This window comes from Eretmochelys imbricata, chromosome 5, assembly GCF_965152235.1.
Source record: "Eretmochelys imbricata isolate rEreImb1 chromosome 5, rEreImb1.hap1, whole genome shotgun sequence".
In the NCBI taxonomy this organism is placed as follows: domain Eukaryota; kingdom Metazoa; phylum Chordata; order Testudines; family Cheloniidae; genus Eretmochelys; species Eretmochelys imbricata.
Window position 1 is genome coordinate 83,877,018 of NC_135576.1, and position 25,070 is coordinate 83,902,087.

Genomic DNA, 25,070 nt, shown 5'->3' on the forward strand with positions numbered 1-25,070 from the left:
GAATGGTGCCTCGCAACGTGTTAACTCCTATGCTTAACATTCTGTTCCACCTAGCTCTGTGTAGGTCGAAAGTTTGTCTCTGGGGGCATGGCTACACTTGCAGATGTAGAGCGCCGGGAGGTAAACCAGCCCTTGTAGACCGCAGCAGGGAAAGCGCTGCCATGTGTTCACACTGTCTGCTGCAAGCGCTGTGGCATAGCCACATTTGCAGCACTTGCAGCGGCATTGGGAGTGGTGCATTATGGGCAGCTATCCCACAGAGCACCTCTTCCCATTCTGGCACTGTGGTTTGTAGGCAGAGGGTGTGGGGCATCTTGGGTCCTGTCCCAATGCCCCATGATGCATCGCTTTGCAATCCAGCAATCCCTGTGCTTCCGTCAATATCTGGTCCCATCTTTCAATGGTTCTTGTACTGCGTGCTCTGTCTTCCCTTTTGGTCTGCAGAAATGGATCCCGAACTTGTGAGGAATATGCTGATGGGTCTCGACAGCACGTCATGAATTGCAGTCGAGTTACTCCTGAAGCTACAAAGTGACAGTGAGGAGTCTGATGATGATGTCGACTTGAATAATGCATATGACACAAGATGGCTTGTGGCATTCACGGACATGCTCACCACAGTGGAATGCCGCTTTTGGGCTCGGGAAACAAGCACTGAGTGGTGGGATCGCATTGTCATGCAAGTCTGGGATGATGAGCAGTGGCTGCAGAACTTTCGGATGAGGAAAGCCACTTTCATGGGACTGTGTGCTGAGCTCGCCCCACCCTGCGGCACGAGGACACGAGATTTAGAGCTGCCCTGCCAGTGGAGAAGCACGTGGCTATTGCAGTCTGGAAGCTGGCAATTCCAAACAGCTACCGATAGCTCGCTAACCAGTTCGGAGTGGGAAAGTCGACTGCTGGAATCATATTGATGCAAGTGTGCAGGGCCATTAATCGCATCCTGCTCAGAAGAACCGTGACTCTGGGCAATGTGCGTGACATTGTGGTTGGCTTTGCACAAATGGGTTTCCCTAACTGCGAAGGGGCGATAGATGGGATGCATATTCCAAATCTGACACCAGACCACCTAGTCTCCAAGTACATAAATCAAAAGAGGGTATTTCTCTATGGTTTTCCAGATGCTTGTGGATCACTGGGGGCGTTTCATGGACATTAACGCAGGCTGGTCCGGAAAGGTGCATGACGCACGCATCTTTCGGAACACAGGTCTGTTCAGGAAGCTGCAAGCCAGGACTTTCTTCCCAGACCAGATCACCGTAGGGGAAGTTGAAATGCCCATTGTGATCCTTGGAGACCCTGCTTACCCTTTTTAATGCCATGGCTCATGAAACCCTACACAGGGAGCCTTGACAGCAGCAAGGAGCAGTTCAACAACAGTCTGAGTTAGTGCAGAATGACTGTTGAGTGTGCTTTTGGCTGTTTAAAGGGCTGCTGGCACTGTCTGTATGAGAAGCTGGATGTGGCTGATGACAACATCCCCATGGTTATAGCCGTGTGCTGTACCCTCCATAACATTTGTGAAGGGAAGGGTGAAAGCTTCACTCAGGCATGGAACTCGGAGGTTCAACACCTGGAGGCTGAATTTGAACAGTCAGAGACCAGGGCTATTAGAGGGGCCCAGTGCAGGGTGTGCCCACAAGGGCTGAGGGGGGGAAAGATACCAGCGAAAGAAGGACACTCAGGCCTAAGAAGAGTAAACTGTGCTTTACTGAAGGAAGGAAGAACTTACGCTCCAATCTGCGCGGGGAACCCCTAGGACGCACGGAGGGACTGCAGGGGACTCTGGCCATTCGGGACAGCTGACCAGGCAGGACTCCACCAGGGGGGAGTCCTCTGCGGTGCTATATTCTCCGCGCTTATCTCGGGGTTACATGGGGTCAACAGCCGGTTACATTCTTACATGTATGATTTATGCTTATTACATAAACTGACTTGTTTACAGGCAAAAATATGCTGAGCTATGCTACAATATCTTTTGGCCGGGTCTGTCGGATAAAGTTCATTGAAACTGCCTGCATCCTCCACTTACATCCAGTCACGTACTCAGTCCACCACTTAGCTCCTTGCCAATCTTCCGCAACCTTGCCCCTACACAGGGCTATAAGGATTAGGGATACCTTGAGGGAGCAATTTGATGCTGAAAGCCACCAGTGATGTTTGGTGCCCTGCACAGAAGCAAAGTGCAGTGGTTCCAATGCTAGTAGGCATCTGTGTGTGCTACACTGACTTGCAGTGCCTGTTTCTTTCCTGGGCTAAGGTATCGTTTACTGAATGCAATAAAGAATGTTTCCAAAGCCAAAAAATTAATTTACTGAAAAGATACACAACTGCTGGGGAACCACACATGGCAAGACACATCTGTGCTGTGTGGGAGGAGGGAAGGGTGGGTAACAGGACAATCACAGATTTGCGGATGTCCTGTTATCATATTTAGCCTTCCTGTCTGGAGTGCTGTGCAGTGAGTGCTGCACTTCAGGCTGGCTAAAATATATGGTGATGGGGGTTGAGTGCAGTGGGTAAGGGTCGTAGTTTTCAGGACTGGGTGGTGAAGCTACAGGTGTTGGAGGCAGCTGGTGGTGGTAAGAACCTGGATGTTGGGGAAAGTAGGTTGGCAGTGACATGGGGGCACAAGGGAAAGAGTTTTGGGACAAGGGGTGCCAGTGGGGTGGGGATGGGTGTGGATCTGCTCCGTCTGTAGTGCTATGAGCACCTGCATCAAGTCCGCTTGTCACTCCATAATGCTTAGGAACCACTCCATGCTTTGGTGCCAGTGATCCGTATTCTGCTGGCGGAGCCTCCTTTCGGTCTCCCACCACTCCCGTACTTTTTGATTTTCAGTAAGGGACTGCTGCATGACTTCATGCAGAAGGTCCTCCTTGGTTCTTCACAGCCTTTCAGTCATTGATAACAAGGACAGCTGGGATCTCAAGGTTGCATCTGTAAAGCCAAAATGCAACACTTAAGAGGCAGCATTGTTCACACTAGACAGAGCAATGATTCGGCTGAACTTAAAGACAAGCAGAGTGCACACAATAACAGAAAGTGCCCGTCCCAAAGTGCACATAATCCACGAGAGCCCCAAAATGGTGAGTGAGCACAGGGGCAAGGGGGACTGATTGTTTCAGGGCTATACTGTCCTCTGGGGTTCTGTGGCTTGGGGAGAACTGCAGGGGGCCCCTATACTGAACACTGTCCCCACATTTTCCATAGGATGAGTTCGTCCTGGAAGATATCTCGCTGCAGAAGGTGACCTGGGAAGCAAGGGAGGGTCTTCTACTACAATGAGGCTTCTGCGCTGGGCCTTATCCCACTTGCCTGCGTGCAGCAATGGTCCCCTCACGGCACAGTGGCGCGGACATGTTAGCCTGACTGGGACAAAGAGCACAGTAGCTCTGCCAAGGAATCTGTGCAAGCAGATTGCCCAGCTTCTGCATGAGACCTTTGATGAGATCAACGAGGCCAATTACCGCAATGTGAGAGCACATCAACGCCCCCTATTCCACATCTAGGCATGCACGCGGCCCTAACCCTTTTTTCTGCAACCCTCCTTGCCCCAAGAGCCTGCACCGAACAACTACCTTCCCAAAATAAAAGTTGCTTACCGGGCACCACCTCTGCTGTTTGTTCTTCCACAAGCACCATCCGCTGCGACTGGCTATCTTGCTCCTGGCTTGAAAACAGCTCCTGGCTGCATGCATTCAGGGATGCCGGGCCGTCCTCTGGCTCTGGGCCCTCCTCCTCCTGCCTTGTTGAACTCTGGGCTGCTACGGCCTTTGAGCGCTCTTCGCAGTGGAGGTGGGGTCGCCCCCAAGTATCGCGTCCAGCTCTTTGTAGAAACGGCAGGTCGTGGGGGCAGCACCATAGTGGCGGTTTGCCTCCCGCACTTCGTGGTAGGCATTCTAAAGCTCCTTCACTTTAATGCTGCACTGCACTGCATCCCAGTCATGGCCCCTTTCTATCATAGCCCTTGATATCTGCCCGTAGGTATCATAATTCCTACAGTGAAAGTGAAGCTGGGACTAGGCAGCTTCCTCCCCCAAAACACTGATGAGGTCCAGCACCTCGCCATTGCTCCATACTGGGGATCACCTGGCACGTGGAGGCATGGTCACCTGGGAAGATTTGCTGAGAGCACTCTATGCCTTGCTGAGCAAACAGGAAGGGAAATTTCAAAATTCCTGGAGAATTTAAAGGGTGGGTCTGATGGTTGGTCACCTGAGGGCAGGGCAGTAGACCAAAGTGATGACCAGAGTGGCTAGAACAGGCATTGTGGGACACTTCATGGAGGCCGAGCAGAGTGCATTAATAGACCAGGGCGTCCACACTGGCACTGCGGCGCTCCAGCTGTGGTGCAGCAAGGTTTATGCTTCTCGCTTCTCATAGAGGTGGAGTACCAGGGGCGCTCCAGCCATGGAATCCAGGCGCTCTATGTGCCTTGCCAGTGTGGACACCTCAGGAGTTAGGGCTGATTTAATGTGCTCCAACTCACAAGTGTAGCCAAGGCCTCGGTATGTCTATACTTAAAATGCTACAGCAGCACAGCACTTCAGTGTAGGCACTACCTACACTGACAGGAGGAGTTCTTCCATTGGTGTATGTAATCCACCTCCCCGAAAGGTGGTAGCTAGGTTATCAGAAAAATTCTTCCATTAACCTAGTGTTGTCTACATGGGGAATGATGTAGTTAAATGAACCTAATTATCTAGTGTAGACCAGGCCTCAGTCTCTTCCACCAACAGAAGTCAGTCCAATAAAAGATATCATCTCACTCACCTTATCTCTCACATGTCAGACGGTCAAATGTCACTTCACCTTGCACGGTCCCTTGAAATATGTGCTAAACAATCTGTTCCACCTTGTCTCTGTAAATTCAAACACGTTCTGAGAGGAGAACTGGATTTCTAGCTGCCCACGTGTCATTTTCTAACATGGATGATAAACAAAAGTCATACCAACACCAAACTAAGGCCTTGTCTATACTTACAAGCTTACAGCAGCAGAGCTGTAACGCTGTAAGAGTGCTTGTGTAGCTACGTTACTCTGATGAGAGAGAGCTCGGGAGGGATAGCTCAGTGGTTTGAGCATTGGCCTGCTGAACCCAGAGTTGTGAGTTCAATCCTTGAGGGGACCATTTAGGGATCTGGGGCAAACATTGGGGATTGGCCTTGCTTTGAGCAGGGGGTTGGACTAGATAATCTTCTGAGGTCCCTTCCAACCCTGATATTCTGTGATTCTCTCCCATGGATATAATAGCACCAGCTCAATGAACAGCAGTAGTTATGTTGGCAGGAGAGCATCTCTGGCTGACAGCACTGTGAACTTGAATGCTCAAGCCAGCAAAACTTATATCACTTAGGGGTGTGTTTTTTCACACCCCCAGTGACAAAAGTTTTGCTGACATAAGTGCTATTGTAGATATGGCCTAATTTATTTAGTGTTCTTTTTGTTTTAGTACCCTGGGAAGAGAAGCAAAGGTATGACAAACGTTAGACTGTAGGCAAGTACCCCTTCTGAACCTTTGTGAGCTGTTCTTAAAGAGTGAGAAAGGGCCATTCAACTAGAAAATAAATAAATGTGTGATGATTGGTGCTATAAAATATTTCCTTATTTTTGAGGATTTTATGACTGGGATGAGAGGAGAAATTTAAGTCAGTAGAAGAAATACTTACATTGTCCTTGAAGTTCAGGGAAAGAAAACACTAGCTCTACTCTCATGCATACAGTAGATGCTCTGTAGCACAAAATGCCAACTGGCTAACAGCAGGGAACACACCCATTAAGGAATCAGGGTAGCTTCAGCAGGCTTTTTGCTAACCAACGATTAACTGTAATTCATTGGAGGATTACCCGTACTGGGACTAGGTGACAGATATGTACCTAAAAACAGTTGTGCAATGACTTCGAAACTATAATACTTCTAGCCACTTGCGAGAGTTTTTATTTTTAATTTCTTAACAGCTACACTCTGCCTAATCACACTTCAGATCAAACAACCTATAAAGGTGCAGTGTTTTTTATGTTCTATTTGACATTTTTATCACTGACTATAAGAACAAGGGCTTTGTTTTTGTTCAGATGACTCCTCCCTACACATAGAGGTTCTCAGTCCCCCACACATCAAAAAGTCAGCTCCCCTCATCTTCCCTCCCCCTCCCCGCCCCATACACGCTCTGTCACCATAAATACACAGCCACACCGAGCTGCACTCTCTAGACGCACACATCACTCCCCTTACACACACACTTGCTCACTACACACCCTCACTCCACAGCCCCACAAACACACACAGGAGGAACCTTCACACTGCAAACAGACACTTCCATACAAAGACTGTCCTTCCCCCCCAGTTCTACCCATACTCACAGGCCTCATTCCCCCGCGCATCTTTCTCTTTAATTTCCTACAAAGGCTTCAAAGTTCTTCACCTCGCTGCCGCTGCACGGACCACAGCCTCCACTCGCGGGGAAGGGACTCGGGGCTCCCTGTCCCCCGCGTGTTGCGTGCTTGACAGGCTTGTTGCGGTGTCGGGGTGTGTGGCTTCTGCCCCCCCCCCCCGCCCCGCTTCTCCCGGGGCCGCTGGGGTAGGACAAGCAGGCGGCGTGTTTATTTGTGCTGTCCCGTGCCGACAGCCAGCAGGGCATATTTCGCCTCTTCTCTGTGCCCCTTCACGCCTGCGCCGCAACAGCATCTGTTTGCACTAGAGCTCTGTGAAAGCTACAGGGTGACTAAATTGCGGCGGAAAGTGTTCCAGAGTCAATAAGCAAAAGACACCGAGAAAGTCTCCACCTTAACTCTGGCCTCTGGCTATCCTTTGGGTAATTACGTAAATGTCAGCGGCCTCCCTCCCGCCCCTCGGCTGGTTATGCAATACCCAGCGCATATATCTACTGTACCACACACCGCTCCCACAGGGCGGGGGGGGGGAGTGCTGAGGGAGGAGGAAAGGGGGTTCAATTCAAGTCTGGGCCTGCCTCTATGACTCCCCTCCGGGAGGCATCCATTGGCTGCACCCCGAGAGCGCCGAGCTCTGATTGGGGACGGGCCGCTGCCAGTCACAGCAAAGGCTGGCATGAGGACTGTGCGTTGTGAGGAGTGTACAGGACTGACCTACTAACACAGATCCCTCTCCAACGGCGGCGGCAGTAGCAGCAGCAGGCGCGCTCGCGCCCTGGCTGATACCGAAGCTGCTCCCCGCGCAGGACTGGTGCGAGGGGCTTCCGGGGCTTCACAGCCCTTCACACCGAGTTCTCCCGTCCCGCTCCCCAGAGCGATCGGGAGAAGAACAGAGGCAAAAGCTAGCGGTTTGCTGGGAGGCTACAGCTTATTCCATTCTACCAGTGGCGATTATGAAGGTAAGGTAACATTGTAATGGCTTGTAGTCTACACTGGATCCCTCGGTGTGGTGCTCCCCTCGCTTGTCTTACACACTTATCGGTGTGTGCGTGTGTAAATCTCTCTCGATAGCTCCACGTAGCTGGATAGAGACGCGTGTTGGCGATGTGTATGTGTGCGTGCGTGTGTGTATTATGTATATCTATATTAAAAACTTTTGCTAGCATGTCAGTACTGGGACTCGCCACCTTAAGGTGGCCGCTTTGATTGCAGCGCCCTCTGGACAGCACGTAGACTTGGAGCTGCTGCTGCTTGTTTGCTGGCTTTGGCTACATTGTTGTTGCATAATATGTCTTCTTGTTTGAGGAAAATTGATGTTTTCATGGAGAAAAGCGCCAGGGAGATTTGATCTGACGCTGATCCATCTCCCTCTGGGTGGGGAAAGGGTATATCTGGAGGAGTGGGGAAATAGCTGATTAAAAATACTGGTTTTGCCTGCGAAAAGAAGGTTAGTTAAAGGAATAATAACACGAGAAGGAATTTAGAAAATGTCTGTTTAAAAATTTACGTATTTTAGATTAAAAAAAACAATATACCTCAGACCCTTTTTACCCTCTGACTGTGTAACAAGCCCGAGGTAAGGTTTGGGGGTCTTGTTCTTTCGCACATTGCATAATCCGTTCACTGTGTACTGGCAAGCATTTGGATGTGATGTGTGTGTGTTGCGTGTGCAATACTTTTGGTAATTTTGGTGCAGATTTAGGGAATTAGATCATTAAATGCACTAATTTTTTGTGTATTTCACACCAAATAAGGAGTTTTTATGCCGATTGTCAGTGACTGTCGGCGAGTTTACATATTCACTTTGCGCTCAGGGATCTTGTTTTTATACATGGAAAAGAGTACATGTAGCATTCAGTTCTCTCAAATTATATTAGTTTGTATTTGTCTGTGCCTTTTCCCTCACTTTGCTCACTGTTTTTCAGACACTACAATACTGATCATTTAATAGTTCCTGGAAATGTTGCATTATGTAACCACAGAATTTGCTGGCAGTCAGGGTAGAAAGAGGGAGCTAATTACGCGATTTTATAATCTCGATACAAAGAAACTAGGACAATCCCAGGCTAAAAAAAATGCCACTGTAACAGATTTTTTAAAAGATGTGTTTAACAAGGAAAGTAGTCAAATGGTAAGTAGGGAGGTAACTCGTGGTTGCTGAATGTGGTATATACCCTTATAATGAAATTTGTGTTAATCTATATTTAGCCCTATCACAGTTTAGCGATTGTGGCTTCATGTGCTATTTCGGTCTTTTCTCCAGAGCTGGACAAATAGACGTTCAAGGCCATTTGACTGAGTTTTTAACCCCACGCTTTGATAAGGCTGTATTTTTAGGAAGGTGTTTCTCCCAGACGCTAAGCATTTTGCAAGGAATTGGCTTTCATTAAAAAAAAAAAATATTAACGGGATTGATACAAATTTTAGATCATGCCAACAGCACCGAAGAAGCAAGATAGTCTGTCACCTCCCTTCGTGATCGTAATGAACCCGGGCGAAGTAAAACGCGGGGGACGGGGGGGAGGCCTGGGGGAAGGGGTATCCCATTCACGTTAAATATTGGTGGTTTAGAATGTCACATGAGAAAAGCTGATGTAGGTCAGTATTACATTTTATATTAAACCAGTTTTTGATTATCCTCTGCCTATGATCACAGGCAAAGCTTAGAATAATGACGATGATGCTTAATGAGAAAATAAGAATATTTCCTTTATATGTTGAAAACTATTAATGGCCCCGAACCTGAATTCCTTGTGGAGCCAGAACTGCCACTGGTTTCAACGGCTGAAGCCGGGGATGCAAAATCGGGGGCAGGGTCTTTAAATGTGCCCTTATTGAGAAGACTGGACTCCTTTCTTAGGTGAATTAAATAAGTAAGATAATTAAGGAGGTCAAGCTCTTTCCAGGAACCGAACCTGATTTTAGCCACGGCCCCCAGTTTACAGTGTGTATTATTGTTGTTGCACATTATTCCCTGCTGCCCATGTGGAGTCAATGTAGCTGGTGCATAGGTAGGAGGGTGGGTGGATGTGTAATTTTTTGTGGGGGGAGGGAGGGAAGGGTAGGCTTAAGGGCTGTGGGCTTAGTCCATTGGGCGGGAGTGCTGGTGCAGGTCTGAGGACCTCCTACTGCTTGGAGGAGAGCAGCAGCCCCTTCCCAAAGTAGCTGTCTTACCCGAGCAGGGGTGGGGCGGGGGGGGAGGGGTTTGCATGGGGAGGGGCCGCAGAACTAGGCGTTGGTTATTGTGACTGGGGAGGCGGATGGCGCTGCTGCTGCTCCGCATTCCTTTGTTCTGGAGCTGGGGGCGGATGGGAGGCAGCCCTGAGCCCCGGGAAGGGCGGGAGGCGGCGAGTGCTTGGGGAGGGCAGCCTGGGCTGAGCACGAGTGTTAAGGAAAGCGGAGTAAATAAGGCAAGATAATAATACTCGGTTGTTTTGTACTGACAGGGAGCGAGCGAGAGAAGAACAGGCTCGGCAGTGGGAGGGATGCGTCTCCAGTCACGTAGTGTGTGTACTCGCTGTTCATTAACACGCAGCCGAAGGGGGGAGGGAAGGAGGGGAAAGGAAGCGTCTCTCCCTCTGTGTTGAGAATGGAAACATGTTAAGCGATTCAGCCCGCTCCCACGTTCTCTCTGCACCAACCAGAGCGCCCTGCTTCAGCAGCCTTTGTGCCTAGGCTTGGCAGCCACGCGTACGATATTGGGCTTTCTAGGGCGGCTCGCATAGTTTAGTCGCCTGCTCATGTCTTTGAATTTTACACAGAGAGAGAATTTTACTTCTGTTGGACGTTAGAGACAAGCACACTATAGAGCAGGACTGTGCCCTCCCCCCCGCCAGCCCCCCACACACTTGCACGCCTGAGCCTGGTAATAACAATTAGAACTTCACTTGTTCCAAACACTACAATATTAAGTAGTTTACTCCTACAACACCTTGTGCTGCAGGTAAGATCCCCGTTTTACAGAAGTGGAAACTAAGACACAGCCGTGCACATTTTTATTATTTAAGTGGGTTTATGCCTTTTGCTGAATTTGACTCAAAACAATGTGACAATGTATCTATTTGGCGTTATTGACAAATATGTTCAAAAAATATCCTGTTTCAGGGTAGCAGCTGTGTTAGTCTGCATCCAATGAAGTGAGCTGTAGCTCACGAAAGCTTATGCTCAGATAAATTTGTTAGTCTCTAAAGTGCCACAAGTACTCCTTTTTTTAAAAAAAATATCCTGTGATTACTCCTTATCCTTGCATCTTGAATGATCAAATTCAAGTATAAAGAAAAGGAGTACTTGTGGCACCTTAGAGACTAACAAATTTATTTGAGCTCCAGTTATCTGTATATAAAATCTATTTTGAATTTACCTTACCACACTCAGTAATTCATGCAACACAAAGCCTACATTAATATAATGCTAAGGGCATTATTCTTATTGTCGTCAGTCAAAACACTGACTTCAATAGGAATTTTCACTGAATAAGGTCTGCAGGTTTGTCCCAAGACATGATTTAAACCAGCAAAATCAAGGAACACTGAGCAATGCTCCTTCACATTATTGGCACTAGCAGAAACTACTATAAAAGTTGTTACATTATAGATATCTTTATTTGACTTTTAATGTTTTAACATTTTTCAGAATTATCTGCCTTCACTTTCCATTTTTAGTTATCTTCTATTTTTAGCTTGACTTATTCTCTAAAGAATTGTTAACTAGCTTTCAAAATATCCAGCTTCCTGGATTTGCCCTCAAAGCTTCACGTTTCTGTTTGAATTGATTTTCTAAGGAAATGATTCAAAAGGTGTCAAAAAGCTTACAGTCTTCCCACAAGCAATATGAACTTCTGCGACCTCCTCACAGCTTTTCTTAGCCTATGAAGAACGGTATTTGCCAAACTTTTGCTGAAAATTGTGGAACACGCAGATATTGCTTTTGCTGATTATAGCATGATTATATAGTCAACAGAATATATCAGTCACTGTTCTACTTGTTCAAGCACTTGTCTTTTTTTATTTCAAGATATCTTTTGCTCATTTTAAGCTGATTTACTTTAGCAAATGGTTATGCAAACAACATTTATGCAGTTTGTTTTTCCAGACAGCAACCCAGTTGCCATATTTTTGTGAGCTGCAGTTATAACATCACTGTGATGCAATAACTTGAACAATAAAATTCTTTGTTTGAGTCTTACTACACACAGTTAAGTAATGTGTCTGAGTCATCAGCTTAATAGATTCTTCCAGGTGACCTTGCCATGATAATTACAGCCAGTCATGAGATATAAATGTGCTTAGGATATGTAATAAAAAAGATGCAAATATATGCCCAAATCCTGCGGTCCCTTCCCAGGCAAAATATCAATTAATTTAAATGTTAAACTATTTTTCAGAGTTAAAAACCCATTTAGGTAAACATTTTCATTCAAATATTGGTAATTTTAACTGACAGTGGTGGGGCGAGCTTGACTGTCAAAAGTAAGGACTTGAAAAATGAAGACATATTGAATTTGATTCAAAATGTGATAGAAACAATGCCCTTGAGAACTCCTTCTTTGTTTCTCTATTTTTAAAAAAGTGTGCTTGAAATTTATTAGCATTAATATATTGTTTGATATCCTGTGTTTTTTCCTGCCTAACTTACACTTGAGTTGGTGCTTGTCCAAATTAGCATAACATAGGAATACTGAAAGACTTTGTAAATTGTGAGCATGGATATTACATAAGAGATTTTCTTTTTGATTGGAAAGAAATACCCTTTTTACAACTTTTTTTTAGTTTTCTCTGCTGTGAATTTACAATATAAAAACAGTGGCAATGAGCTGTCTGTAGGAAAATTATATAATTTGATTATGGAGTAAAAATACTGTTATAATAAAATGAAGTTCATATTTTTAGCATATATTGTTTATTATTAACACATGCTTAGATTCTTCTATTTTGTGTTTGTTGATAATATGTTTTGTCAAGGAAGCCCACACTCATCAGAGCATAGACTCTTCATTGTTTTAACAAGTTTAGGAAGAAATGTTCACATCCCAGTGGTAGTAAATAGAGGATTAAATGGAATGTGCTTTTAAAGCTTTCACTCCTTGTCATTCTGTGCTGGAATATTTTCTGTTTTTTTGCATGTATCCTGTTTTAGTTACCATCTTGCAGGGTTATCATACAGCTTTGACTCAGTTTTCTGTTCTGTTGCTGAGTTTCATGATAAGGGTTTCTGACTGAATGACCAAACTCAACCTCTCATGGAGTTTGCATCACAAGCAGTTCAATGTAGGCCCCAGTCCTGCAACTGGCTCTGTGGGGATGGACTCACCCCTACATTTGCATGGAGTCCAAGCAAAGTCCATGGCTTTGCGTGGACACAGTGGTCCATGCATCTGGATCATCTTGCAGGATTGGGGCCTACATATATTGCTATTTCTGTTTCATTTGCAATGTGTGTTAGAAATTATTACACATATTGTCTGTTACATCATGATGTTTCACTTTTTTGCACGTCATTTCTTATGGCAGAGAAAAAGGACCAAATCGTCAGCTGATGTACATTGACATAGTACCACTGCCTTCAATAGAACAACACTAGTTTACACCAGCTGAGGATCTGGCTCATATTTTGGATTGGTGAGAATACAATACAATTAATACATAAAAATGTTATTTGTTTTAGGTATAATTGAAACAACATTCCATAATCATTTTTGTATTTTTGTCTTATGGCCTTTAATTGAGGGGAAAACAAAACAAAAGAATTTTTTCAGTGTTTGAAATTAGCTAGGTTATGATTTTGTTTTTAGAAACCTTTTAATATGAAAATAGTGATCTTGCATAATCTAAAATGTTTATTATGAAGCAGCAAGTGACTTAGGAAAAATCTTCCTGTTATAGTCTTCATAATTTTACAAATTATTTTTAGCTCAATTTAGTATTTTTTATAAAAACCCATTAGAACCATAATAATGAAATATGTTTCTTTACCCGAGTATGTCTTTCTGTGCACCTTTACACTACCAGCTTATCATTGAGATTGCTCCTAAGTACTCTGAATTAATGACACTGATTTCTTCTAAAACAAAGCACTGAAGCATTTGTTTCGGAAAAATAAAAAAAAAATCAATAGAGAATTACACAGGCTTTCCAAACAAATAGGAAGAAAATATAGGTCAAATGTGGGCGACTAACCTTGACTGACCTTTTGAGCAACAGCTATTTTTAACACACATTCAGTTCTCTCCAGATGATTTTATTTGCATAATTTGTGTTATTAACCTTTGAGAAGCAAACTATACTTTAATGAGTTAATCTGTAATTATTAAGATAAACAGTAACAGAAGTGTGTTTCCTAACGCTGAAGGCCTTTCATAAGACTTCAACCTGCTGGGTACAGCTTCAAGTTTGACAATATGGAAGTAATATAGTATTTCAATGGCCTTGATAAGCTTTACTGTATTTGTGCGACTGTGGAGAATCTAATACATTAACAATACACTTAATGTGAATAGAAAAGGAGTACTTGTGGCACCTTAGAGACTAACCAATTTATTTGAGCATGAGCTTTCGTGAGCTACAGCTCACTTCATCGGATGCATACCATGGAAACTGCAGCAGACTTTATATACACACAGAGAATATGAAACAATACCTCCTCCCACCCCACTGTCCTGCTGGTAATAGCTTATCTAAAGTGATCATCAAGTTGGGCCATTTCCAGCACAAATCCAGGTTTTCTCACCCTCCACCCCCCCACACAAATTCATTCTCCTGCTGGTGATAGCCCATCCAAAGTGACAACTCTCTACACAATGTGCATGATAATCAAGTTGGGCCATTTCCTGCACAAATCCAGGTTCTCTCACCCCCTCACCCGCCTCCCAAAAACTACACACACAAACTCACTATCCTGCTGGTAATAGCTCATCCAAAGTGACCACTCTCCCTACAATGTGCATGATAATCAAGGTGGGCCATTTCCAGCACAAATCCAGGTTTTCTCACCCCCCCACCCCCATACACACACAAACTCACTCTCCTGCTGGTAATAGCTCATCCAAACTGACCACTCTCCAAGTTTAAATCCAAGTTAAACCAGAACATCGGGGGGGGGGGGGGGTAGGAAAAAACAAGGGGAAATAGGCTACCTTGCATAATGACTTAGCCACTCCCAGTCTCTATTTAAGCCTAAATTAATAGTATCCAATTTGCAAATGAATTCCAATTCAGCAGTTTCTCGCTGGAGTCTGGATTTGAAGTTTTTTTGTTTTAAGATAGCGACCTTCATGTCTGTGATTGCGTGACCAGAGAGATTGAAGTGTTCTCCGACTGGTTTATGAATGTTATAATTCTTGACATCTGATTTGTGTCCATTTATTCTTTTACGTAGAGACTGTCCAGTTTGACCAATGTAAATGGCAGAGGGGCATTGCTGGCACATGATGGCATATATCACATTGGTGGATGTGCAGTTGAACGAGCCTCTGATAGTGTGGCTGATGTGAGTGGTCACTTTGGATGAGCTATTACCAGCAGGATAGTGAGTTTGTGTGTGTGGTTTTTGGGAGGGGGGTGAGGGGGTGAGAGAACCTGGATTTGTGCAGGAAATGGCCCAACTTGATTATCATGCACATTGTGTAGAGAGTTGTCACTTTGGATGGGCTATCACCAGCAGGAGAGTGAATTTGTGGGGGGGGGGGTGGAGGGTGAGAAAACCTGGATTTGTGCTGGAAATGGCCCAACTTGATGATCACTTTAGATAAGCTATTACCAGCAGGACAGTGGGGTGGGAGGAGGTATTGTTTCATATTCTCTGTGTGTATATAAAGTCTGCTGCAGTTTCCATGGTATGCATCCGATGAAGTGAGCTGTAGCTCACAAAAGCTCATGCTCAAATAAATTGGTTAGTCTCTAAGGTGCCACAAGTACTCCTTTTCTTTTTGCGAATACAGACTAACACAGCTGTTACTCTGAAACTTAATGTGAATGTAAGAGAATCAAGTAGATTCCTCTTTTTATTACCTTTAAAAAAGTAAAATACAGAAGTTTTATCCAAAATGTTTCATCTTGTGTGAAAACATCATAATGAGTATCACACTGATCTGTAATTTAATTATGGATTGATCCTTCAGTCTTTAAATGCTTAAGATGCTCATTGATTTGAGAGAGGTGTGTTATGTGCACAGGATTAAAAATAGTAGATAATATCAGAATTCTAGTCCTAATTTTATCATGTTTCCTCTGTAACTTTGAGCAGCCACTCAGTCGTACCATGTAATCCTGTTCACCAGTGTGGTCCCAGAAAGGCTAAACTTCATCTGATCTAAACTGCATGGGTTGGCTGACCCACAAACCTGCATGAGGGCTGGCATTCTGGATCCACTCAAGCCAGTGGCGATTATTTTGGATTGTTTTGAATGCCTTCAAAATGGAATTATTTTGAATGCCTTCAGTGGGGTTTGGCTCAGACCATAGCGGCCAGATCCTCAGCTGGGGTAAATTGTCATAGCTTCATTAACTTCAGTGTGTCATAACTGAATTAACTTCAAAAATGGAACTATGACAGTTTACACAAGGTGAAGATCTATCCCCAGGGCAGTAGAAATTCATGGTACTACATTTGCCTATAATCTGCAAAGAGTAGTTGTAGACAGGCTCCAAATTGTGGAGGAGATTTGGTTCCTCAGACTCACCTGTTAATTTAGGTTACATCTACGCTACAAGCTAGGGCTGTGATTCCCCCTGCTTGAGGACATATACTCGGGCTAGCTCTCATGGAGTTAGCATGAGTATAAATAGCAGTGTAGCCTTGATGGCGTCAGTGGAGGCATGGCTGAGCTGAGTCAAGTACATATTCACCAGTTTCAGGCATATTCGTACTCAGCATGGCTCAGCTGTGCCACTGCTGCCATGACCTGTTCTACCACTGCTAAACTGCTATTTATATTTGTACTACCTCTATGAGAGCTGGCAGGAGTATGAGTACATGAACAGGAGAATCACATCCCTAGCTCTTAGTCTAGATGTAGTATTTGGCTGCATGCTCACTTTCAAAATTGCCACCCTCAGTTTCCCCAGCTGGAAAATGGGGATGATAATACATCTTCACTTATTAAGGTGTTGGGGTCATTTAGTCAGCATATATTTGTAAAGTGCTTTGAAGATGGAAAATATTAAGTATATTCTTAATTTTTTAGAATTGTTGAGTGCAAAATGGTTGTTGGGTTGGGTGCCTAGGAATGCCAGTGTTTCTGGTTCATGAAGAGACTTTAAAATAGTTGCCCCATGACAGGATGCTAACGATAACATATCTAATGATAACTATGCAAAACATTGAAAACAACAATTGGAAATCTAAATATATATACTTAAATTTAGTTTGCTTGGTTGGTTGGTTTAGCAAATTGTTTATATTATACTTGACAGTGTTTATTTAAATAGGTGCTAAGAAGTCACAGTGACAGAATACATGGTTCTCACTTTAGAAATATTAGAAATGAATATTTTGCAGTAGTCTTGCTCTTGGGAGGACTCTAAGATTTGTAGACTTTTGATTTTAGAAAATTGCAGAGTGATTCAAAAAAAGTCTTGAAACTGTATTTCATTTGGTCCAGCGCAGTCATCACCAGAATGTTGAGGGAACAGAAATAATTACCAGGGCTGCCGGAGTCGGGGAAGAGGGGAGAGTTTCTCCCAGTCACCCCAAAATGATGGAGGGGCAACTGGGCCAAGTCTGAGTGAGAGGTGTTGGATCTGGGCGCAGGTTTGGGGCCACCATCAATAGTGTGGGGAGTGACTTGCTCACCCCAGCGGGGCCCACATCCCACAGGCACCGCCACTGGCAACATCACACTGGGCCCAAGGCCACCCACCAGGCCGAGAGCCCGGAGGTGGGAGTGGAATTAGGTATACCACTCCCACCAGTAGTAGGGCTGGAACTCAGGGAGAGGTGTGACTGGGAGCAGCCCCCTGGCCTCACACTGGGCAGAGCCCCTCCCCACTATCTCCACAGGGAGGGCAGTGATTCCACAGGCCTAGGGTCTCTCTGACACCCTATCCCCTCTTCTCTTCTTAAATTCTTTTGTTTCCATGATAATTTTCTTGGAAGGATGCGGGTGGGGAGGTTCAGTTTTAGGTTTTGCCTTAGGTCCCCAAAATCCTCTCGGTGGCCCTGATAACAACCAATGTTAAAACAACACTGTAGAAAGAGTTGCATAAAACATTTCTGAAAAATGTAATCATGAATATAATGCAAATTATTTTTGATAAATATAGAATCATTCTTTGCTAAGGAACGTAAATCTTGTTCAGTAAAACAATATGGGTCATATTTTGGCTTGGGAAACACATGTGTATGGGAACCACATGTGTGTATTTCAACACACAATTGACCTACATGATTACATTAGAAAGAACAAAGAGAGTCAAAATTATGGCCCAGTCCTGTAACTGTTGTGCTTATTTAAGTATATAATATGAATGTGAGTAAGAGCTGCATGATCAGGACTTTTATAATATCTTGAGAATATCTGAGTGCTTCAATATTTTAAAATCCATGGATAAATTAACATCTCATGGCTTCTGTGTACATCATTTCTTGTTTCATTAGTATGAATTTTAGAGAACAGTCATATTAGCTCTTGAATCTGAGGTCGGACTCTGCTCGGATTGAAGTCAATGGCAAAATTGCAGTGGAGCAGGATTGGGTCTGTAATTAAGTTAATAGGGTTGAATGCTATTACATTGTTGAATTGGCACTCAATGCCATTAACGTCAACCAACCCAATAAATAATTAAATAAATAAAAACCATCAGCAGTGATTAATGTACAGCAGTATTAAATGTTGGTTTTAGAATACTTTGAGGGAGTGATAAAGTAATTGCAAAATTAATCATAAGGGAAAATATTGGAATTTGAAATGTAGTCAGAGGAATCATTACAGTTCATTAGTTTATGTGTAAATACTCATGTTTTCCAGTGGAATTATAAAATACAATTGAAGTGAAATGGCTGTTTTTATTGAAGGCATTTTGCCATTATCATCAGATGGAATTTAATTTGTTTACAGACTCTGTATTGGGCTGATCCGCAAGGAAAACCATTAACAGACAAAGGATTTTAGTTCTCTGTTTGTATAACGGCAGTTTTCAATAAGATGATACAAATGTTCAAGGAAGATACTGATAGAACTAATAATTTGCTGGTGCTTTAATGATTTACCAAAAGCATAATGTCAAAGCTTTTGACATAAGTGGCAATTATATAAGGTTGACATAAAAATCATTGGCCAAATTTAGACCTTATGAACTTCTCTCATGAATACAGGCCGGGGACGCATATGAATGTGCCCGCAAAGCACTGTTGTTTTGAACACATATTTAGATGAGCCATGGACTTGTGTACAGTTCCTCCCTCATTCAGGTTATTCATGCCAAGGGCACCAGTAATATGCACAAGATGGAGCGTGGCCAAAACAGGAGATATGTTTGTTGAAACAAGCAGACCATGCCTCCTTGGAATACCCCTATCTGCAGAAGTCCTGTGGCGCATGGAACTCTGCAGTAAGCGAAATATTACAGCCCACCCTGGTTGTATTTTTTTGGTTAAGTGCAACCTGAGGCCTGAATATTGCCCTGTGAAAGTACATATGAATTTGGAATCATTGCATACTCAAAACTCCCTGAGTGACTGAGAGAAGATTGGTGGTAAAGAACTGAATTTTGAGTATTCGTTGTTTGGATGGGTTTGTAATAATTCTGATCCTACCAATTATCTGTTATTATTTTTATTACTATTAGTATTATTTTATTATTATTGTTCCTAATTATATGTATAATGGTAGTGCCCCAAAGCTTCATTCAGGATGGACTGGGGTCTCATGCTGAATGTTGTACGAAAACATACAAAGACACGATTCTTGCCTTGAAACACAATCTAATTGAAAGACAAAACACCACACTCCCACAACAAGAATGAAAGGGGAAGGAAGATGAGAATAATTGTGATAAGATCATGTTGCTACTTAAGCTGGCTTGTATATAGCTTGAAAGTTTCAAATAATGTAAATATTTTAAAAATACGTACAAATAACTAATTATCATCAAATCCCTATCACTGTTGAGTATTTTCAGTGACTAATAACTTTAAAAAGACCTTGAAGTTCCAGCTTGTACAGCACAGCACATTAATGTATAGGATATAAGCTTGTATGTATATAAGTATCCCCTCTTCTAGGAGTATCAATGACTGGTATCTGATTTTGATTTCAGTTATCTACTACATTTTATATTTTACTCAAATCTCTGTGTCATTCGGGTCTGATCCAACTCCCACTGAAGGCCCACTGTATCCCACTGACCTCAATAAGAATTGGATCAGAGTCTAAAAGAATAAATACATAACTTCTGGTAAAGATATGTTTTCATTGATATTTGATAGAAGAGGTGTACTGTTTCACATTATGTACTTTAGAAAGTGGATACATTTCCTCACTGGAAAGCCAAAAATTATTTAATGACTTGAATAAATATGATTGCCAGTGTTCATAATATACCAAGATAGTTACTGGTCAGAATTCTTTTGATCCAGTAATCCCAGTGCAACAGAATAATGTAAATGTAACCTGTGCGTTGTATTTTATATGACATAAGTCAAAGGATGAACATTCTGGAAATGATTTCAATTTCCAGTTGACCAGATTGATTATATTTTTTGTTACTGTAACACAACATTATGTGATGCATTTAAACGTTTTACCTGTATTGCAAGCGTTCTGACTCATTTAAAGAAATGTACATTAAGATCCATATGTTCAACACTGAATTTTTAACAGTATTATACTGCATTCAGTTATACTAATACTAAAATATTGCATTGTAATAAGCAGAATTGCTGTAATGGTACTTTAGGAAAACAAACTATAGAGAATTTTATATGAAGAGTGGGGATATGTGGTGGGGAGTTTCTTTCTATAAAGGCCTGATGCAAAGCATGTTTAACTTAATGGAGTGACTCCCATTGACTTCACCATGGGCTTTAGATCAGGCCTAATTGTGTAGTTATTTGTATATTAGTTATATTTCTGCTTTGCAAGCACAGTAATTTGGGGTGGTGCTGTTGCTGTAAATAGTTAATGTTGTCTATGGAGTGGTTAGCTCTTGACTTCATTTTCCATTAAGGTTTCATTACCAAAGACAAATAGTTATAAGCCAGTAATTAACCATGGATTTTAGGAAAGTCTGCTTAGCTGTTCTATTAAACATGTTAATTGTTTATGACAGAGGAGTTGGCACGGTTTGATGAAACAGAACCCAACTTGAAACCCAAGTCTTTATGATCCCTGATTAATTGTTATTACATCACTCACTCCACTTTGCCTTCTGAAAAAGACAAGAGAAACTGGCAGAATACAATTCATTTATTTTTTTGTAACTTTCCCAGCTGATAAAGTTAAAATTAGTTTCATTAGTCATTGTAAACACATGCCCAATAAATAGTGATATTAAGCTAAAGTCACTGATATATTTATTTTTTTAAATATGCAGGCAGCATACAGATAGTCTGTAAAAGCAGTTGTCTTGCTAAATTTATTTTATCGGGAACATGACTAACCATGGAAAATTTGGTATGGAGGGAAACTATGTCTAGGATCAAAAAGAAATTTTGTTAGGAGAACAAAGTATTTTTGTATTGATATGAATTAAATAATACAAAATGCCAGCTTAAATGCTAAGTCAAATTTTAATGACAAAATGTCTTGAGTTAAAGGTTAAGCTAGTTTTCTTTAGTTGATGATCCCATTTCAGATTTAAACTTCTATTCTAATTTGTGCAGTGTTTTGCTGCAGCTATGTATCCTTAAATGTTGCTAAATTGTACTGTGGTATAGTAAAAACATTTTTCAAATGAGAATTATGTTAGTAAATGTTGTTATCTTAACGTAATTTCACTAATTACTCAATAGTTTTTTCTTTTAGATACGAGAGATCAACCTTATGTAATATTTTTTTTCTTTGTTGTTGATTTTTGAAAAAAAGTGGCGTGTCAGAATTATATAACTTGTGCTTAAACTAAATTATATTGATATGACCAGGCAAAAAGGGTTCTTAAATGTCATGTGATCTCTATACTAAATGTAAAAATAATATATGTTTTAAAAGTTAATTATTTTTATGTGCTGTGTAGCTGGAATAATGTGTTCTCTGTCATTATTTTAAGGCAAAGAAAAAAACATTCTAACCTCTTTAAATCAGCGTGGGTTATTTTTAATCTGTAATGGACCCAAATATATAACATTTCTGAATCACACACCACAGCTGCTTTTGGAAGAGAGATCTTTATATGGAGGGATAAGATATTTTCCAGTGCTGCTAATCAACATGTCTAGTCATCTGTTAGTGTAGAGGCTTAAGTTGGTCAACGATGTAATGGGAAGTTCTATGACAACATTATTGTTGAATCAAAACCAAATGTTATTTTTACTGCTTTTCTTTGGATCAGACTTTACTTGTTTTGAAAACAGGAACCATTATTTTAAAGTTTTTTAATTGCATGGGGGAGGGAGAAAAGCTGCTAGCTGGTTACATAAAGTGAACTGGATCATTGTAAGTGTTGAGTTTCTTTTGTAGTCTAGTAGGTTTAATGAATCAATCATTATTGTAAATTATGTATTTTGAAAGTAGCATTTTAAAGCAGAAAATCAGCAATAATCAACTAATAATTGGTGCTTTTTATTTGTTACAGGTTACTTAGCAAGTTCCCATTACATCTCTCAAGAAGTAAATTGGATCTGAACATTCTTCTGTTTAATAATATGAAACAAAAGGAATAATGCATATGGATTTAGAATTACTGTATTTATTAGGTAGTTATGGTTTGAGAAGCACTGGGAAAACAGCTCACTCTGTTACTCATCATAGATCTACTAATAATTGCTTCTGATGCAGCTGAGAAAAATGCAGACCATTAAAAAGGAACAGGCACCTGTTGACACAAGTAGCAATACGGACAAAATCATGGTGCTTAATTCTACTTTAACAGAAGTGTCTGAAGACTTGGCTACAAATGAAGACATAATACTTAATGAAGGAAATAGTGGAAAAAACAAATCTTCATCATGTCGGAGAAAGCGGGAATTCATTCCAGATGAAAAGAAAGATGCTATGTATTGGGAAAAAAGACGAAAAAATAACGAAGCTGCCAAAAGATCTCGTGAAAAACGACGACTGAATGACCTTGTCTTAGAGAACAAACTAATTGCATTAGGAGAGGAGAATGCCACGTTAAAGGCTGAGCTGCTTTCACTGAAGCTAAAGTTTGGTTTAATTAGCTCTGCAGCATATGCCCAAGAGATACAGAAGCTCAGTAATTCAACAGCTGTGTATTTCCAGGACTATCAAACTTCCAAATCAAATATTAACTCATTTGTGGATGAACATGAACCATCTATGGTAGGTAGTAGTTGTATTTCTGTCATCAAACACTCTCCACAAAGCTCTTTGTCTGATGTGTCTGAAGTATCCTCAGTAGAGCATACTCAAGCAAGTCCTATACAGAATAATTGCAGAAGTTCTGAAAATAAGTTTCAAGTTATAAAGCAGGAGCCAATGGAATTGGAGAACTATGCAAGAGAGTCAAGAGATGATAGAGGCTCCTATACAGCATCCATGTTTCCAAACTACATAGTAAATACCTTTAATGGGTACTCACATTCCCCTCCTCTGCTGCAAGTTAATAGGTCCTCCAGTAATTCTCCAAGAACTTCAGAAGCTGATGATGTGATCATAGGAAAGTCATCTGATGGAGAAGATGAGCAGCAGGTCCCTAAAGGTCCAATTCATTCCCCAGTTGAACTTAAAAATGTTCACGCAACAGTTAAAGTTCCAGAGGTGAACTCTTCTGCACTGCCTCACAAGCTTCGAATTAAGGCCAAAGCCATGCAAATCAAAGTGGAAGCAATGGATAGTGACTATGATGCCACACAGAAACTATCATCACCAGTTGAGATGACATCTAAAAGACATTTTGAGCTTGAAAAGCACAATGCACAAAATTTGGTACATTCTTCTCACACTCCTTTCTCTGTTCAAGTGACTAATATTCAAGACTGGTCTCTCAAACCAGAACACTGGCACCCAAAGGAACTCAATGTAAAAATTCAGAGTGGTTGCAAAACTGGAGTTGTTGAAATTAAAGACAATGTCTACAAAGTATCTGAGTCAGAGAACTTGTATTTGAAGCAGGGCATAGCAAACTTATCTGCAGAGGTTGCTTCACTTAAAAGACTTATAACTACACAACAAATCTCTGCTTCAGACTCTGGTTAAGTTACTACTGAATAAAGGCTTATTGTTTTAAAGGATGTCATTTGCAGTAGATCAATATGTTTTGTATTATGCTGAATTTTCACTGGACTTGTGATGTCATTTCACTGTAATGTTCACATAATGTCTGACTGATGGTGTCTTTTTGTGCACAAATTATTATGAAGACTAGGTTGTGTTATGATCACTATGCCTTGTGTATAGTCAAGTAGCCTGTATGGGGGCTGTATATAGTGAACCTTTTTTTCCCCTTGTTGTTGTTGTTGTTCTATTATAAAGTGTGCAAGTTACCAGTTACAATAAAATATTGGTGACAAACACAGAACATCTACTCCAGGTCAATTGATTTCTATAAGTATGTAGATATTTTGTTAATTATCAAATAAGAAGTCTTCCAAAATGTATTTCAGTTCACTCGAATCCTTGAGGTTTACAGCCTAAATAAACCAAATTGAAATTTATGACATACATGCTTGGAAAAAATCCTCGGTCACATTTTTTTCTTACAGCCCTTTTATAGGAGAATAGAAACTGGATTGATGGATTAAAAGAGATGTAAATTTGAAGATCAAGCTTTCTTACCTTATTTATTACAGTAGATATACCAAAATAATAATATTAAGGAAATGTTTCTACTATGGTCTCAAATGAAAGAATATCTGGCTTTCAGTGCAGCTTCTTGAGACAGATACTGAGACATTTATCTTGTATAGCTTGATTCTTCATATAAAATTAAGATTGTGGATCTTTGTAATTCACAGAACCATGACGCTGGAGTAATAAGTAAATCCTGCTGCAGCCCCCCTGCCCTTAATCAGTGTTCCAGGCCTGAAATACAGGGGATTTGCATCATTTCCACTCTGTAGGCATGGGGTAGGCTATCTACAGACAGGCCACGCAAAACGACTCTGCATCTCCTGGATGTAGTAGTTCTCTCCATAGCCATATGGACATCCACAGGTTAAAAACCCTTACAAAGCACACTATGGTATCACCAGTGGGGTTGCAGGGTCCAGTTATAGGAATGAAATAAGGTTTATATGAGATCCCTGGAAGTGGTTAGCTCTAGATCTGGATGGAAAAGAGGGGTGTGTGGGGGGAAGTTCTAAAACAAATATAATTTCCATTTTTTGTCCAAAAAAAAAAAATTCTGTTGAAATTTTCTGATCTGCTTTAGTGCGCTGACAACAAATGTCCCTGTACGATGCATCAAGAGTTTTAAGTGTAAAGAAGACAAAATAAGAGACTCAAACCTTCTGTGCAGTTCAGCTCCCCTTTATCTTTGCACAGGCAACAAGTGTTTCACACTATGTTTGGCTGGGCTAGAGTAGTATTTTTTCTCTTTGTGAGGAGCCATTAGGGCATGAAA

The 25,070-nt window shown here is 41.8% G+C and overlaps 1 protein-coding gene and 1 long non-coding RNA gene across 3 annotated transcripts; one reads left to right on the forward strand and one right to left on the reverse strand.

Annotated features, from left to right (window-relative positions):
* Positions 1–1,615: 1,615 nt before the first annotated feature.
* LOC144265141 (uncharacterized) lies at positions 1,616–6,783 on the reverse strand. The gene is made up of 3 exons (XR_013346185.1): positions 6,367–6,783; positions 3,606–4,865; positions 1,616–2,940 (listed from the first exon to the last, which is right to left on the reverse strand). It is a non-coding gene; the product is annotated as an uncharacterized LOC144265141 (long non-coding RNA).
* Positions 6,784–6,924: 141 nt separating this feature from the next.
* On the forward strand, positions 6,925–24,026 carry NFIL3 (nuclear factor, interleukin 3 regulated). 2 transcript variants are annotated; one of them, XM_077817420.1, is made up of 3 exons: positions 6,925–7,355; positions 12,906–13,013; positions 22,122–24,026. In XM_077817420.1, exon 3 carries the CDS (start codon positions 22,319–22,321, stop codon positions 23,702–23,704), a length of 1,386 nt encoding a protein of 461 aa, XP_077673546.1. In that variant the 5' UTR covers positions 6,925–7,355; positions 12,906–13,013; positions 22,122–22,318; the 3' UTR covers positions 23,705–24,026. The 2 variants fall into 2 exon arrangements, with proteins under 2 accessions (XP_077673546.1, XP_077673545.1); XM_077817419.1 differs by lacking the exon at positions 12,906–13,013.
* The last annotated feature ends 1,044 nt before the right edge of the window (positions 24,027–25,070 follow it).

Excerpts from the sequence above, each read along its gene's own strand:
- NFIL3 (XM_077817420.1), top strand. The coding sequence starts at position 22,319 with ATGCAGCTGAGAAAAATGCAGACCATTAAAAAGGAACAGGCACCTGTT.